Below are 16322 nucleotides of genomic sequence, written 5' to 3' on the forward strand. Positions count from 1 at the left end.
GACCTGACAGCTAGAGGAAACAGCATAGGCTAAAGTAGGGGTATGAATGGTCTTAGCCCAGAGTTAGTTCAGTCTCTTGCTACCAAGGAAAGAGGTGTGAGTTTAAGAGGGGCTTTCCCATCCCTGCCCTTTTCCTGATGACTAATCCTAAGAATCACCCCTGCTCCTAACACGGGTTTATGTGAGCTTGACACTTCACCAAACCCTTAGACTATCTCTTTGAATTTATGCCTCACCATAGCCCCTCTAGTTAGCTAGACAGACATGACTTTCCCACATTTTAGATGAGGACACTGAAGTTCCTAGAGGTAAAATGACTAGCTCAATCCATAAGCCAGTAGATGCCAGGGCTGGGGCTAAAGAATGGAACTAGAGCCCTGGCGGGGTAGCTCACATGGTTGGAGCATTGTCCCAATGTGCAAGGGCTGCAGGTTCAATCTCCAGTCAGAGGGCACATACCAGAGTCAACCAATGAATGCGTAAATACTAGTAAGTGGAACAACAAATCGATGTTTCTCTTTCTCTCTCTCTCTTTCTCTCAAAATCAATCAATACATTTTCCTTTTAAAGAATGGAACTGGAGCATTCTAGTAACCTAGGAGACCTGGTTGCTCAGCACTTGGAAGCTTCCATTTCCAGAAGCCCAGACATCTCACTAGTTCCTCTTGTACAGAAGACAGGTTATCCTGAGCTCTCTCTCCACATCCCCGAAGGCCCTGTATTCTCCACCACCACCACCCTGCCCTCTGGCCCCACCAGGAGAATAAAAAGATGGCCTACGAAAAATCAATCGATATCTTTGAAATCGCCAGGTCAATGTTCAAGTACCCATGGCTGGAATATCCATACAGGACCAAAGGTGAGGCTGCAATGGAGAGGAACAGAATCAGGGGCAAGGGCCTGAAAAGGAAAGCCCCCTGGGTCCCCTTCCTGGCAGGGGTCTGGGTGAGTTCAGCAAATCTATGGGATGGGTCATGGAAAGCCCATGAACACTTGGATGGCTCCCCACAGCCGGCAAGGTAAGTCTCCAGGGTCTTCTAAAGTGAGACATCTTGTGTTTCCCAGGGTCTGCTCCCACACCTGCACCCTGGCTCTCTATCTAACACTCACACCTGCAAGTCTTTGCATAAGTTGTTCCCGGTGCCTAATGCTCCTCCCCTTATCTATCTCCTACTTGGACTGAAAACTCAGAGCTTGTGCAGAGTCTCTGGGTAAACAAGTACTGAGCCAGGTTAAGGGTCCCTCATCTGTACCACCTGTGCTTTCATCTGTCTTCACATGTTTCCCTTTGTTAATCACTAATAACAGTCTGTCTCACCAGCTGATCCAGTGGCCCTCAAAAGTGTGGTCCCAGGACCAGTAGCATCAGCATCTCATTAGAAATGCAAATTCTCAGGCAGAATCAATCCTCCAGAGCAGTGGTCAGCAAACTCATTAGTCAACAGAGCCAAATATCAACAGTACAACGACTGAAATTTCTTTTGAGAGCCAAATTTTTTAAACTTAAACTATATAGACAGGTACAGTACATTGTTATTAACTTAATTAGGGTACTCCTACGGCTTAGGAAGAGCCACACTCAAGGGGCCAAAGAGCCACATGTGGCTCATGAGTCGCAGTTTTCCGACCACGGTTCTAGCGCAGCAGTTCTCAACCTGTGGGTCGCGACCTCTTTTGGGGTCGAACGACCCTTTCACAGGGATCGCCTAAATACATCCTGCATATCAGATATTTATATTATGATTCATAACAGTAGCAAAATTACAGTTATGAAGTAGCAATGAAAATAATTTTATGGTTGGGGGTCACCACAACATGAGGAACTGTATTAAAGGGTCACGGCACTAGGAAGGTTGAGAACCACTGCTAGGGAATTGCTCTAACAAACTCTCCAGGTGATTCTAATGCACACTCAAGTTTAAAAAATTCTGACCAGGACCAATGGTTTTCACCATTAGCTGCACATTAGAATCCTCTGGGGAGTTTTCTCTAATACCGAGGCCCCTTCCTCAGAGAATCTGTTCTGATTCTATTAGTCTTATGTAGGGCCAAGGCATGTTAAAAGTCCCCTCAGATAATTCCAATTCACAGCCACGGTTGAGAACCACTCTGCTGGACCAGAACTTCTCAAACATCAAAGTACATACAAATCTTGTTGAAATAAAGATCCTGATTTGCGAAGCCTGGGGTGGAGCCTGAGAGTCTGCATTTCTGAGAAACTTCCAGGCTATGGCAATCCTGCTGTTTCACAGACCACATTTTGAGCAGCAAGGTATCAGGAAACCATAAGCCCCTTAAGGACAGGAATAACACCTTATTTACCTCCCTGGTGCCTAGTACTCCTGTTCACTAAATGCTGAATAAATGAATGCCTGAATGGATGATTCCTTAACCCGCCTTCATGACTGCTGTCTCATTTGTACCACAGAACTCAAAAAGGCCTCGGTACCTGTTTACCTCCCCTTGTCCTGCCACCAGGTAAGACCCCTAACTTTTGCCACCTTGGGAGATTTGTTGAATAGGAGGGGCAGCAAACTGTCCCTTCCCATTAAGGTCAGTTCACAGAACCCCAACACTCACCCTTGGGCATGTTAAAAGTTCCCTTGAATAATTCCAATAAGCAGCCAAGGTTGAGAACTTCCTCTGGTCCCATCTCTGAGCTGGGCTGAGAACTGAGGGCAGAGAATTTGTCACTAATTTTTGGACAAGTCACTTTCCTTCCATAAGCCTCAGAAGCCTCCTCTGTCACAGGCCAACCCTTGCCCAGAACCCTTTGTGGAACTGTTGTGAGGTACCAACTGCAAGGCCTAGGCAATGCAATCAGTGCTGGATGATGAGTCATTTTTATTAATTAATACAGAGATTCTCATAAAACACAGAGCACCCAATTAAATTTGAATTTCATATAAACAATGAAATATATATATGTATGTATGTATGTGTGTGTGTGTGTCCTATATAATAAAAGCCTAAAATGCTAAGTGCCCGGCCAACCAGTCAGCCGTTCAACCAATCAAAGCTAATATGCTAATGAACGCTAAGGCCATCAACTGCTCGCTATGACATGCACTGACCACCAGGGGGGGATGCTCTGACCAGTAGGTTAGCTTGCTGCTGGGGTCCGGCCAATTGGGACTGAGTGAGATGGGCCGGACACACCCTGGAGCCCTCCCGCAGTCCCTCCCCGGCTGGCCAACCTCCCGCATCCCTCCCCAGCCCCGACTGTGCACTGGTGGGGTTCCTCTGCCTGACCTGTGCCCTCTTGCAGTCCAGGCTGAGGGACCCACCCACCCTCAGTGCACAAATGTCATGCACCAGCCCTCTAGTGTGAGCACGCACACACACATAGCATTCATTACCTGAAATCCAAGTTTAACATCCTGTTATTTGCTTGGTGTTTACTAAATCTGCAACTGCTCTGCCATCCACCTTGTTTTCCCAGACACCAAAGGAAGAGTTCCCCCCAAGTCCAGAGTGCTGGAGGCAGCACCCAGCCAAGCCAGACTCAGCACCATACTGCTACTTTGACACGCCTGAGATGTACACGCACTGGCACATCCTGTATGATCATCAACAGAAACGGGAGGCCCAGAAGACGTTGCAGAAAATGAGCGCTCAACTTAAGTGTGATTTAGTTATTCTCCATACCTTCTGCACCTTCTAGGAAAGAGAAGGAAAGGGTGTGGTGGGGCAGGGAGTGGAGCAAGTCAGCCTATAGATCCCAGAGAAGACCTCAAGGTAGAAGGAGGCTCATCTGTCTTCCGCTGGTCCTATCTCTAAGCTGGGCTGAGAACCGGGGGCAGAGGAGAATTTGTGAAGGGGGGAGGAAGGGAACAAGGGGACCAAGGCTGCATGTGCAATCTCTCACACAGATACCACTTCAAAGAGGGTACTGACATCCAAAAAGTCCATCTCCCCTTGATCAAGTTGACTACAAAATATCGAAAAGAACCCAAGACTTTACACCCTACTGAGGACTCCTTGAAGTGGCAAAGATTAAAGGTCAGGGACCATGGTGGGAGGATAGAGAGACTCCCTTCCTGTGAATGCCCTTATCTTGAACTCTCACCATCCTTCAGCCCTCAATCCCATAATGGAGGACATCGAGGAAAAGGGATTGGATTGGATGAGCTCCTTTCAGTTTGAAGTTTTACAACTATATTTATTCCTTTCCTCCTCTCCACTGGCTCCTTTGGAAGGGCAGGAACTCACAAAAAGCCTGAAATCTCCCAGAGAGGATGAGCAGTTCTATGCAACACAGGTGAGAAGTTGCAAGGGTGGAGGTAGGAGATGGCTGAGTTGAAGAGGAGAAAGATCCTTGAGGTGGGGGTTGGGTGGTGTTCCAAGAACCAAATCCAGCTGTGTACAGAGAATGGTAACTCCTGGGGTGGTATCCAAGGTCTCTTCCCTTCCCTCTACCCTTCTTCATGCAGGCTCTGGGATGCCTGGGCATCAGTGATGAGTCTGTCATAGAGGCACTACTGCAGGTGGTAAGTCTGGGGCTGCACCAAATTCAGGAGAGGGAGCAGGGCATAAGGTGTATAGAACATGGGCACAGACAAGGCTCACAAGGATGGTGGGTTAGATCCAGCGAAGAGAGTCACCAGGGTGCAGCATATGCCAGCTCATGCCCTTTAAAGGACAGCTTGATCTAAAAGGATGGGGGAGGTGGAATCCGAAGAGCCCTTTTGTCTAAGAAAAGACACTTAACTGAAAAACTAGGAGAGAACTGGGACTGAGTTCATTCTCTCCCTTAACTGAATCAATGCCTCATATTTATATGCCCAGTTATAATGGAGAGCGTGCATCCTTCTACATAATCTCATTTAAATCTTACAATACTAGGAATAGGTGGTAGTATCTGCATTTTCCTAATGAGAAAATGGAAACTCTGAGAAGCCAAGCGACTTGCCCAAGGCCACATGGCAACTAGATCCCAGATAGGTATTTGAACAAGTCTTACTCCCAAGTTTTGTGCCTCCCATTACACCTTCCTGGCTGTACTGTGTTTGAGTAGACAGGTCACTCTCTAGGCCTGTTTCCTCATTTATAACATGAGATTAAGCTGAGATTCTTAAAGCTCTGACATTCCATCACCTTATAGCATGTTTCCACCACCTGCCTCTTAAATCAGGTTGAAACTGGTCCAGAGAGAGTGAAGTATGAGGCTTATAGAACCCTGGCCATCCTGGGTAAGTATATCCTCTCCCTGGCTGGGGAGTTGGGAGAGGTGAGACAGGAGGTAGCGCAGCCACTCTCCCCTCTGGTGAAGACAGAAGGATAGTGCAGTATATGCCTGCACAACCTAGCACTGGGCAGTGTCTGGGAACTCTCCCAGGTACTGTTGGGCAGAGAGAGAGAGAGGGAGGTGAAGTGAAAAGGGAGATTGGAATTAAGGTTGCGCTCAGCCAGCTGCTCTGGTGTCCTGGGAAGATGAGCAATATCTTGGGACCTAGTACTTGGAACTTATGTCTTGAGGGCACAGTGGAGTCCAATGGATCCTGGCAGAGAGGAGCAGCCCAAGGCTCTGCCCTGACCTCAGGACCCTCCCTGTCTAGGTTGCCTGAATAAGGATGTGATCCAGGCTCTCATCAAGCAGTTGAAGGAGCCAAATGAGGAGCAAAGGATGGATACTCTGAGGGGACTACGAGTAGCTCTAAATTCCTGGGCTGCTATCCCCAAAGACAAGGTGATTGGGAGATCAGTAATTGGGGCAAGGTAGGGCAAGGTAATTGATGGTGTTGGCTGGGGGTTAGGTCAGGGAGAAGGTAACCTAGCTCCTGATTTTGATGGGAAGGCATTGTCCTGTGGAGTTTCCTGAATGGAAGCACTGGCGTAGCAATTTACCACTCACAACCTACTTTTGCCCCCCTGTGTACAGCAAGAACAGACCACTTTCCAAGTTTTGCTAGAAAGGGTTGTAGTTGGCACCAGGGGTAGATTCTAGAAAAAGAAAAATAACATGTTTCTAGTCTGAGGGATAATAATTCAGTAGTTAGAAAACTGGTCATTTTGAAGAGAGTGGGAAGAGTTGTGCAGCAATGTTCTCGAGTAGGTGAGAAGAAATGAGCTCTAACAGTCTACAGTACGAGTGGAAAGGAAGAACATATGGGTGCAGGTTGAAAGTTGGATAAAAGTGGTGGTATCTCTGGAACTTGTACTTGCTCAGTAAAGTAGGAAACAAGCTGAGTGGGAATGGAGGAAGAAAGTGCTAGAGGTACCAGAGGAAAGGGTGTGATGTAGAGGGTGGAAAAGAGAATTGCCTGGAGAAAAGCAGTATGATCAGTAGGCAGCATTAGGGATCTACATGAAGTTTGTGTTCATCCATCTAAAGCAAGATCAATCATTGTGACTGTGTTTTTCTCCAGGAAGTACAGGCACAGAGCAAGTAGAGAGTTGAATACAATGAACCAAGGTAAGGTAAAGGAGTTGAAGCAGGAAGTAATTATAGCAGGACCATGGAATTTAAGCTGGGTAAAGAGGGATGAAGGTGAGGAGCATGAAATGGTGCTTAATGATGATTAGTCCTTGTGGAGTCCAACAATTGTTAACATCAAGAGGTGATCTGGAAAGATAGGAAGTGATGGTCAGAGTGTGATCCGTGAAATGGAGAAATTGTAGTTAATAAGTAATGATAAAATCTCTGTGGGAATTAGTAGCTGACATAGTGTGGAGTACAAGGTTATTGGAGGGGAGGAGCTGGATCAATGAAATGTACATATTTTTAAATGCTGGGAATTAGACAGCAGAAGTATTAAGAGAGTAACATTGATTCATTCAGAAGATAAAGTCATAGAGAAATGAGAGGATATGACCTAGGACCAAGTAGATGACAACAAAAACAAGAAGTGGATAAAATAATCTGATAACATGAGATTCATTTTAGGGAGAATGGTCTGGAAGCAGCAAAGAATTGCCCTCTTAACAAAGCCTGGCTGAGAACATAGTCCCCTCCTGTCTTCCTCTCAGAGGACTCAAATCGGGAATGAAGGGATGCTGGCATCTGTGCTGCAGATGCTGATACAGAAGTCAAAGAATGAAGCAGCCATGGAGGCAGCCCTGTGTTTGGGTTTCCTGAGACCCTGCAGCAACACAGCCCGAGACTTCTTGCTGCAGTGCCTATGCCACGGGCTTATGTCCCAGAGGATGAAGGTGTGCAGGGCAGGAGGCTGGATCCCTGGGAAGGACGGGGGAAAGAGAGGCTAGTGCTGACTTCCATGGGGGTCTGGACCCTGTCATCCTCATCCCAGGGCAAGGTAGCTTCAGCAGGTCCTGTGTGTGAATGTGTGTATGCACGGGTAAGGGGTCATGTGGACCTACATATACATGTGTCTGTGCACATTTGATATGTATTCATTTATGTATGTGCACACTCAAGAGGCAGGACCCCACCTAGTCCCCACAAGTTCTAGACTCAGCCGTCAAGTCGGCCTGGCCATCCAGATGCTTCTTGGACCCCACCCACCCTGCCTGCCCCCATAGATACTTAGGATGCTGGTCAAGATGATGCGTGTACACTCAGCCGAGGTCATCAGGGCCGTCCTAGACCAGCTGTGCTATTCTTGTGTCCTTGAGGTGAGTCTTGGGCTGCCTAATACCCTTCTTTCTCCAGCACTAAGACAGAGTTGGGGGATGGATGAGAGGGAGTCTATCCTTCATGGTTCCCCACCCCTGTCCTCAGCACCGCTTTGAGGCGACCCAGATGCTCAAGACCATTGGGCTGGAACAGATCCAGGCACAGGGACTGGAGGGACTCACATTTGACCTACTCAGGAGGAAGATATCTAATGAACCCTTCCTCGTAAGTGAGACCAAAGCTCCAAAGCCCAGGCAGCCCAAAGCTGTCTCTCTCCCTTCTCAGACCTCCCCTGTCTTGGTTCCCACCACAGTCCCCTAAAGAATCACATTCACTCTAACCTACTCCGTTTCCCTAATGCAGCCTGTTTTCAAGCCACCTTGCCTTTGCTCAGACAAAATGCCCCTGTCATCCCTCTCCCCTCTGCAAGGTCACACTGGTAACTCACTCTTGTCTCCTTCTGCCTACTCAAATATGACAGCTCCTTCAAGACCAGGCTAAGCACCACCTCCTATGGGAAGTTTTCCCAAATCACCACAAAGAGCATCAGCTCTGCCCTCTTATGTCCCATTGCTTTTACCTTTATAACAGCTTACTACAAAACTAGTCACACAACTTTTATCTAAAGACATTTTCCTAAAATGTAAATCAGGTTGTGCATAAAACTTTTCAATAGCTTCCCACTGCCCTCAGAATGGTTTACCCTGTCCTTCACCGCCCAGCTTGCTTACGCCTCCAGCATCATCTCAACCACTCAACCCCTCAGAACCACACACCAACTATGCTTAGGATGACCCTATCCTGATTGATACCTGTGATCCCAGTGTAACTCCTCAGAGTGCCCCATGTTGAAGAGTCCCAGTGTGGTCACCTTGATAAACTGAACTAGTTTCTGTTCTCTAAACACTCTGTGCTCTCCCTCTCTTGCCTCCAGGCTTTTATACATGTCCTCCCCGCATCCACACCTAAAAAATCACCCTCCCCCAACCCACTGCCTGGTTAACTCCCATTCACCCTTCAGGTTTCAGTTGAGGCATCACCTCCTCCAGGAAATCTTCCTGGTGCCCAGACTAAATTAGGAGACCTTCCTATGTGCACCCTACCCTTAGTTCAGTTGTAACATTTACACAGTAATGTAATTGCCTAGTCACCAGTCTGCTTCCCCCACCAGACCTTCCCTCAAGGAAGGTATATGCAAGGAACTAAGCATTCAACAAAGGTTTGTGAAGCACTTAAGGGTACACCCCTGCGTTCCTTCTCTCTCTTGTACCATCTTAATCCCTCTTCAGGCTATGAGGCAGGTTGTGGCTGAAATTGTGGACGAGTTCAAGATGAAGCCCATGATGATGAACTTGGTGGAGGGGTGAGTGGCTTAGACTGGGAGCTGGCAGGGCCAAATCCTAGGTGGTCGGAATGGGGCAGAGGAGCAGAGAGAGCTAAGAACTTGCCAGTTCTCAGCTGTCACTTGCCTTTGCCCCTGGCCAAGTCACTTTTTGACCCCTGGACTTTCCTTCTACTGTACAAAGAGGCTGATTATACCTACCACTCAGGCTTGCTATAAAGCTCAAATTAAGACGAGGACTTGAATGGGACTTGTAAAAGGTAAAGTTCTGAACAGATATATTTGTCAGCACCTCCTCAGTATCTCCTTTTCCCCTCCTGGCCCCTTCTGACCTAAGAAACAAGAGGGAAAAAATGTATGAAATCAGCAGCACTCATCATGATGCCTTATGCCCAACTCACTCTGGGCTATACCAAAAAACAATCAGCCTTCCTCCCCCTCCCCCTTAACTGAACCACAACACACTTACTCCCTTCTACACAGGCAACTAATGAACCCACAAGCTGCTTCACGCCAGGAAGCAGTCATCTCTTTGGTAAGGCCAGTTTTGCTTCTTTGATCAGATGTGTTGATGGCAAGGGCAATAGGCAACTGAGCAGCTACTGAAAGGGAAAAAAAGGCTGTGAAGTTTGGGGTTGTTTGCTTGTTTATTTTACAACTAGGGGCCCAGTGCATGAATTTGTGCACCTTGAAAGGAACTGTGGCTGTGAGGCTGAGGTGGGCATAAGGGCAGGTCCCGGCCAATCCTCCACGCTCCTGCCTGGCCCCGCCTGCAGCCCCACTCCCACCGCCGTGGCTCCCACGCGCTGACAGGACCAGCCCTGCTTGGACCCACTCACAGCGTGGAGCAATTGGGGCCGGTGCCAGCAGCAGCTGTGAGCAGTGGCTGCTGCCCCAATCACCCTTCAGGAGCAGGGGGAGGTGGAGAAGCCCTAAGGGGCGATAGGGGCAGGCAGCAGCTGCTCACACCTCTGACGGCCCCAAGCCATCAAGACTGGCGCCAGCAGCAGGTGCAAGCACGGGTGGGACCACAGAGCAGGCGGGACCACAGAGCACGGGAGCAAAGAATTTTCAGTAACCACCAGAGACTCACACCAATGATAGCAACCAGCACCCTGCCTAGGTCTGATGCCCCCACTCACCTGGTCCACTATCCCACCACGGCTGACGCCCGCCATGTTCCAAGCTCTGCCTCCTGCTGCCCCTGGTGGTCAGCACACGTCATAGCAACTGATTGTTGACTGTTGGTTGTTCCCTGTTCAGTCTATTTGCATATCAGGGTTCTATATATATAGATTCCAGTCCTACCAGGAGTTCGGAGTAACCTTTTCTTCAGGATTAGAGAACAGTGGGTTAAGGGGTAAGGGACAGGAGATGGGTGTTAAGAGGCATTTCTTACACATTAGAGAGACTGTCTGAACTCTTCCTGGTGAATGTGCAATGGAACCTAATGCAGTGGCCCCAAAAGGCAAGGAAAGGGATACCTTAGCTGAAAAGCCATCATCTCCCACTCTCCAGGCCAGAGGGCCATCACAAGGGGATTAGAATTGACAAGGGTATCTTCCTGGACTGATTACTTAGGCGCTCTCCTTCTGCCTCTACCAGGGCGTCCTGGGGATCCGCAGCCCACCAGTGTTCCACTTGCTCCTGGACATGCTAGATACAGAAAAAAGCCTGTCTATAAAGAAGAGTGTAAGGCATTCCTACCTTCCTCTTCCTCTTCTAACCCCTCCTCCAAGCCCTTCCCATCTAGCCTCACTACTTGCTTTGTCAGGAGGGAGGAGAGGAGAGTAAGTCCTCACACAGTCCCTTGACCTCATTCCTTGGGGCCATAGTGCCCTGTGGTTAGAGCTCCCCCTCCCATGGGTAACCCCTTCCACTCCCAGCCTTAGCCTGAAGCCAGCCAGCCACAGAGCCTTTATTTCAATGCAGCTACAAGAAACACTCACTGTTTTGGCCTCAATTGATCCCTGGATCAAAAACAAGCTGAAAAACAAGGTTTTCTTTGTATCTGAGTCACCTCTGACCAAGGAGAAGGAAGAGCCTACAAGGTTCAGAGAAGAGAATGAGAACCTAGAAGAGTTAAATATCCAAGACTTTCGACTTGCACAGCTTAGCCCCTTGTTTATTGCAAAGGCCAGTGCCTCATCAGACCAACAGGAAAAGTTGAGGGCCCAGAAAAGGTCTCCCTGTTACCTCACCTCTGCCTTCCCTCCCTATTTCCCTAAACCACTAAACCACAAGTCACAGGCCACAGGGCCTTGGACACCAGCAATCAGGAAACAGCTTCAGATCTTTGCCAAAACCTCCAAATAGGTCAGTTCTTTGGGCCTAGCCCTCACTTCCTGAGGATGCTTCTCAGGCTCCCCTGAGAAAATGTCTATACTTACCCTCGATGAATAAATGAATGTCACTTCTACCTATGTTGTTCCCTTCATCAGAGGCTTCACTGAAACACAGGTCTCCTCACTCTGGGTTGAAGGGACATGGAGGACAGAACCAAAGCTATTCTGGATGACCGGCCTGCCTCCCTAAACCAAGCCCTTGTCTATAACCAGAACTTAATAACAAAGCTAGAGAACTGAGCTTCTGCCCCCAGTGGGGGGTGGGGGGAAGGACTGCTGAAGGGAAAATAGGAGAAAATCCTATAAGCATGAGTCTTGGACCATTTCCTCTTTTTTTAAAAAAAATATATTTTATTGATTTTTTTACAGAGAGGAAGGGAGAGGGATAGAGAGTTAGAAACATCGACGAGAGAGAAACATCGATCAGCTGCCTCCTGCACTCCCCCTACCGGGGATGTGCCCGCAACCAAGGTACATGCCCTTGACTGGAATCGAACCTGGGACCTTTCAGTCTGCAGGCCAACGCTCTATCCACTGAGCCAAACCGGTCAGGGCGGACCATTTCCTCTTACTAACTTGCCCAGCCCCCCACCATTCTCTCAGTGGAAATAATTAGGCTGTAGTCAAGACCAACCACACTCTCTGCTCTCTCTTCTCCTATGTCTACTTTCTACCTACCTCGGGCCATTTCTTTGACAGGCCCTATTTATTCTCCCAAACTACTTTAGTTCCTCCTTGTTTACTGAAGGCTTCAGTTTCTCTTTGCCAGTAGAATCTGCCACACCAATCCCTACAAACTATGTCCATCTTCAAGGAAAAAAAAAAAGTCTATACTTTGGAATCAGATCATCTGAAATCCAGGGACCATTTACTTGATCACAGACTTCATCATTTTGGAGTGAAGCTCAGACATCCTTGTTTTAAAAAACTTGCTAATTCCAGTATACAGCTGGGATAAAGAACCACTATTATAAACAGCCTTATTTTAATCCTATCCACTTTCATCTTAATGACTCTCAAATCTGCATCTGTAATAGATTCATTTAGTCAATATTCACTAAGTCCCTAACCTGTGCCTCAGACTGTTCTAGGTGAATGTGCAATGGAACCTAGAACAGTGGACAACAGACAAGGTTTCCTACTCTCCTGGAGATCATATTCTAATCGAGAGAGAAGTTTATACCCACAAAAAGATAATTTCAAATACTGAGAAGTACTGTAAAGACTTAAGAGGTGCTGAACCAGTTTGGCTCAACAGAGTGTCGGCCTGCGGACTGAAGGGTCCCAGGTTCGATTCCGGTCAAGGGCATGTACCTTGGTTGCGGGCATATCCCTACTGGGAAGCGTGCAGGAGGCAGCTGATCGACCTCTCATCGATGTTTCTCTCTATTCCTCTCCCTTCTTCTCTGTAAAAAAATCAATTAAAAAAAAAAAGACTTAAGAGGTGATGTGAAAGTAACTAGGAGAGGCAGTATTTTATATAAAGATGTTTTTATTTCAGAGGGAGAAAGGGATAGAAACACCAATGAAGAGATCGGCTGCCTCCTGCACGCCACACACTGGGGATCAAGCCCTCAACCTGGGCATGTGCCCTGACTGGGAATCAAACCATGACCTACCTCCTAGTTCATAGGTTGACACTCAACCACTAAGCCACGCCGGTCAGGCAGAGAGAGAGGCCGTTTTTTAGATAAAAGCCAAGAAAGACCTCAAAGGAAGGATTTACCCTAGTTGTAGTGAAAAGGAGTCAGCCATATGACTATCTGAGGAACAAGAATTCTAGATAAAATATATACAAAATACTGAAGCAGAATCATATCTGATACCATCAAGAATTATGACCGCCCTGAACGGTTTGGCTCAGTGGATAGAGCATCGGCCTGCGAATTCAAGGGTCCCAGGTTCGATTCCGGTCAAGGGCATGTACCTTGGTTGCGGGCACATCCCCAGTGGGGAGTGTGCAGGAGGCAGCTGATCGATGTTTCTCTCTCATCGATGTTTCTAACTCTCTATCCCTCTCCCTTCCTCTCTGTAAAAAATCAATAAAATATATTAAAAAAAAAGAAAAAAGAATTATGACCAATGTGCTCAAAGCAAGGTAAGTCTGGATGTTATATAATGAAGTTGGAGAGGTAGGCAGGCCAGATCCTATAGGGCTTTGTAAGCCAGGGTAAGGAATTTGTTGCCTACTTGCAACAGAAAGTCATTGAAAGGGTTTTAAAGAGGCATGACATATGGTCTGATTTACATCATTACAGTATCACTTGGCTGCTGTATGAAAAACTGATTTTAGAGAGGCAAGACTGGGAGGACCTAATAATGGGCAATTGCAATTGTCCATAAAAGAGATGACTGTAGCTCATACGATTGTAACCAAGACTATAAAGATGGTTTCAGGATATATTTTGGAGGTAGAATTAAAAGGAACTGCAGGTACAGAACGAATGACAGAAAGCAAGTATAAGCTCTAAAGTTTTTTTTTACCTGATCTGATTGATCTAGGTGGACAGTGAAGGCATTTACTGAGATGGAAATGACTAGGAAGAGAGAAACTGACTTGGAGAGGGAGATCCAAAGTTTTGTTCAATCTTGGAGGAGTTGCCAAGAAAAATCAAATTTATTTAGTACATCCTAGTAGAGATCAAATAGGCAGCTGGGTATAAACCAGAGTTAAGGGGAGAGGTCAGGACTGAAGACATAAATTTGGTAGTCATCACTGTATTAGGTGGTATTTAAAGCAATAACCTGAATGAGTGTGCCCAGAATAAAAGTGAGTATAACTAAAAGAGAACGGAGATCAGAACATGCCAAGGAACTTTCAACCTGCAAAGACCAAGTGGAGAAGTTAGCAAAAACAAGTCAGTATGGAAATCAGGGAAGTGTAGTTTTCTAAGCTTGCAGATTTACACATCGTCTACTGGATGTCTCTACTTATAAATGAGTGCCCCAAGCTCAACATACCTAAAATGATTCATTTCCATCTTGTTCCCACATCTGTTCCTTATTCAGTGTTTCCTATTTCAATAAATACCTATCACATTGCCAAGGCCAGTAACCTAACTCTTCCCTCCCAACTATTTCTGACATCTAGCCAAATCCTGTCAAATTTCCCTCATTTCTCAAATCTATTTAGTTATGTCCTCCTCATCCAGTCAATATCTGAGCTCAGACCAGTATTTCTCACTGGCTTACCATTGTCTCCTATTCAGCTTCTTCACTTTCAGCCATTATCGTCTTTCAGTAGATACCACTCAGGTCAGGACACTCCCCTGGTTAAAATTTTTGACTCCCTATTTGGAGGCAGAGGGAAAACTGAAATGCAAGGACCTTATGGTAAAACTTGTTTACCTCTCCTGTCTTATCTTTTGCAAGCCTATCTTTAACTCCTCCCTCACAATGCACTACTTACCCTTCTCAAGCCAGTGTCTATTCCTCAATCTCTCTATTCCTCTGATTTATTTGTTGATGTCATTAATTTTCTGCTGGGAACACCATTTCCTCAACCCAGCCTCATTACTTGGCCAATTCCTACTCTTCCCTCAAGACTCACCAAACCTTCCTGATGCCATGAGTTAAGTGTCCTTCAAATCAGCCCTCAAAAGCACCTTGCATTTATTGTTATTGGAGCACTTATCTGTATATTGTGTTTGCTTGTTGAGCAACATAGCCAGCATCTGGTATAGTGTCTGTCCCAGGCTCTTGGTAAGGGTAGAAGAAATAGTTTTTAATGAATACCAAATAACATACCATGTACACTGGTATCTTAACCCTAACTTATTGAATCCTCACTCTTCTTACCTAGCCCTTAGACCTCCCTACTCCCAGCATCTAGAACACTGCCCTAAATAAATGGTTCTAAATTATAAACTGGAACTCTCAAAATCACCTGGTGAGCTTAACACAAAGGTTCCTTAACTCCTTCCCCATACCGCCACCAAGTTCTGATCCAACACACTTGAGATGAGGCTTAGGAAATCTAATTTTGACAACTCCTTCAGGTGATTCTGATGTGCAGCCATTCTTTAGAAACTGCTATTCTAAACAGAGTAGAAGCTCAATCAATACTGTTGAAAGTAACATTTTAATTTAATAAAGTAGGCTCCATTTCCTCATTCTTCAGGGTTAGAGTCTGCTGTAACTGAATCCTGAGTGTGACAGAACAATGCACTAATATACAAAAATCCACAAAACAAGAAGCCTTTATTGCAGTATTATAAAACACTTTCCATTTTGGCAATATTTTACAACGCACTTAGCTTCAAGGGTTGGGAAGGGGAAAGTTGGAAACTAAAGGGGAAAATTCCAACAGACATTACTAAAGAAAAACTGTCCCAGCCCTACCACCCAAATAATATTCTAAATGTCACTTAATTTCACTACCCAAGAAGAGGCCACCAGGAAAGCAGCAGGCAAAACTCTGGCAATTTCACTATGGATCATGTCAGAGACAAAGGAACATTCAAAACAGTCATCAGTATGGTCGGTTGCGCTGATCATTTCTGTAGTCGTTTCTAGGAATGAAAAATAAAGAACCAGATTAAATTCTAATTTTCTACCAAAGGGGCACATCAAATACCTCTTCAGGGTGCTGGTGACTGGTATCAGCTTGACAATTTCTGCAAGGATAACACCATGCCTGATTTCTCTACTCCTAGAGGGTGTTTAATAAATATCTTATCAGCTTTAAGATCCTAAAAGCACCTTTACTATCACCAACTTACTAAAATTTTCCACCTAGAATAAGGACTCCAAACCACTGTGGTATTTTCAGGAGGCCAGTGGAAACATATCCTCTGGTAAGGATTAAAACAAACAAATTTTAAAAAACATATCTGTTTTAAAAAAGAATAAACTGTTTCACAACTGTAAATCTACCTTTGCCCACCCTGTATATACAGACACTTTTATAGGATTTGCCACACAGTGAGAAGTATTCAATAGATGATAATTACTAACAGCAAACAATTACACAGTACTTACTATGGGCCAGCAACTGTTACAACAGTTAATCTAAATCCATGAAGGAAGTATTATTAGCCCCACTGTACACATCAGAGTA

At 46.0% G+C, this 16322-nt stretch overlaps 2 protein-coding genes across 3 annotated transcripts in view; one reads left to right on the top strand and one right to left on the bottom strand.

The window, feature by feature from the left end:
• The first annotated feature begins 771 nt into the window (after positions 1-771).
• On the top strand, positions 772-11234 carry HEATR9 (HEAT repeat containing 9). The gene is made up of 14 exons (XM_023743407.1): positions 772-859; positions 2429-2478; positions 3443-3626; positions 4200-4261; positions 4434-4490; positions 5135-5192; positions 5559-5689; positions 6970-7152; positions 7483-7575; positions 7682-7801; positions 8866-8939; positions 9402-9453; positions 10524-10610; positions 10851-11234. The coding sequence occupies exons 1-14, from the start codon at positions 772-774 to the stop codon at positions 11232-11234; spliced, it is 1623 nt and encodes a 540-aa protein (XP_023599175.1).
• A 4210-nt stretch (positions 11235-15444) lies between these two features.
• The window catches only part of TAF15 (TATA-box binding protein associated factor 15), a 35554-nt gene continuing 34676 nt past the window's right edge, over positions 15445-16322 (bottom strand). For both annotated transcript variants that reach the window (XM_006101912.3, XM_023743388.1), the window contains one exon: positions 15445-15774. In XM_006101912.3, coding sequence (XP_006101974.1) covers positions 15735-15774 — 40 coding nt within the window. In that variant the 3' untranslated portion in view covers positions 15445-15734. The remainder of the gene's footprint in view (positions 15775-16322) is intronic.

The sequence above is a fragment of the Myotis lucifugus genome, unplaced genomic scaffold, assembly GCF_000147115.1.
Source record: "Myotis lucifugus unplaced genomic scaffold, Myoluc2.0 scaffold_387, whole genome shotgun sequence".
Taxonomy (NCBI): Eukaryota; Metazoa; Chordata; class Mammalia; order Chiroptera; family Vespertilionidae; genus Myotis; species Myotis lucifugus.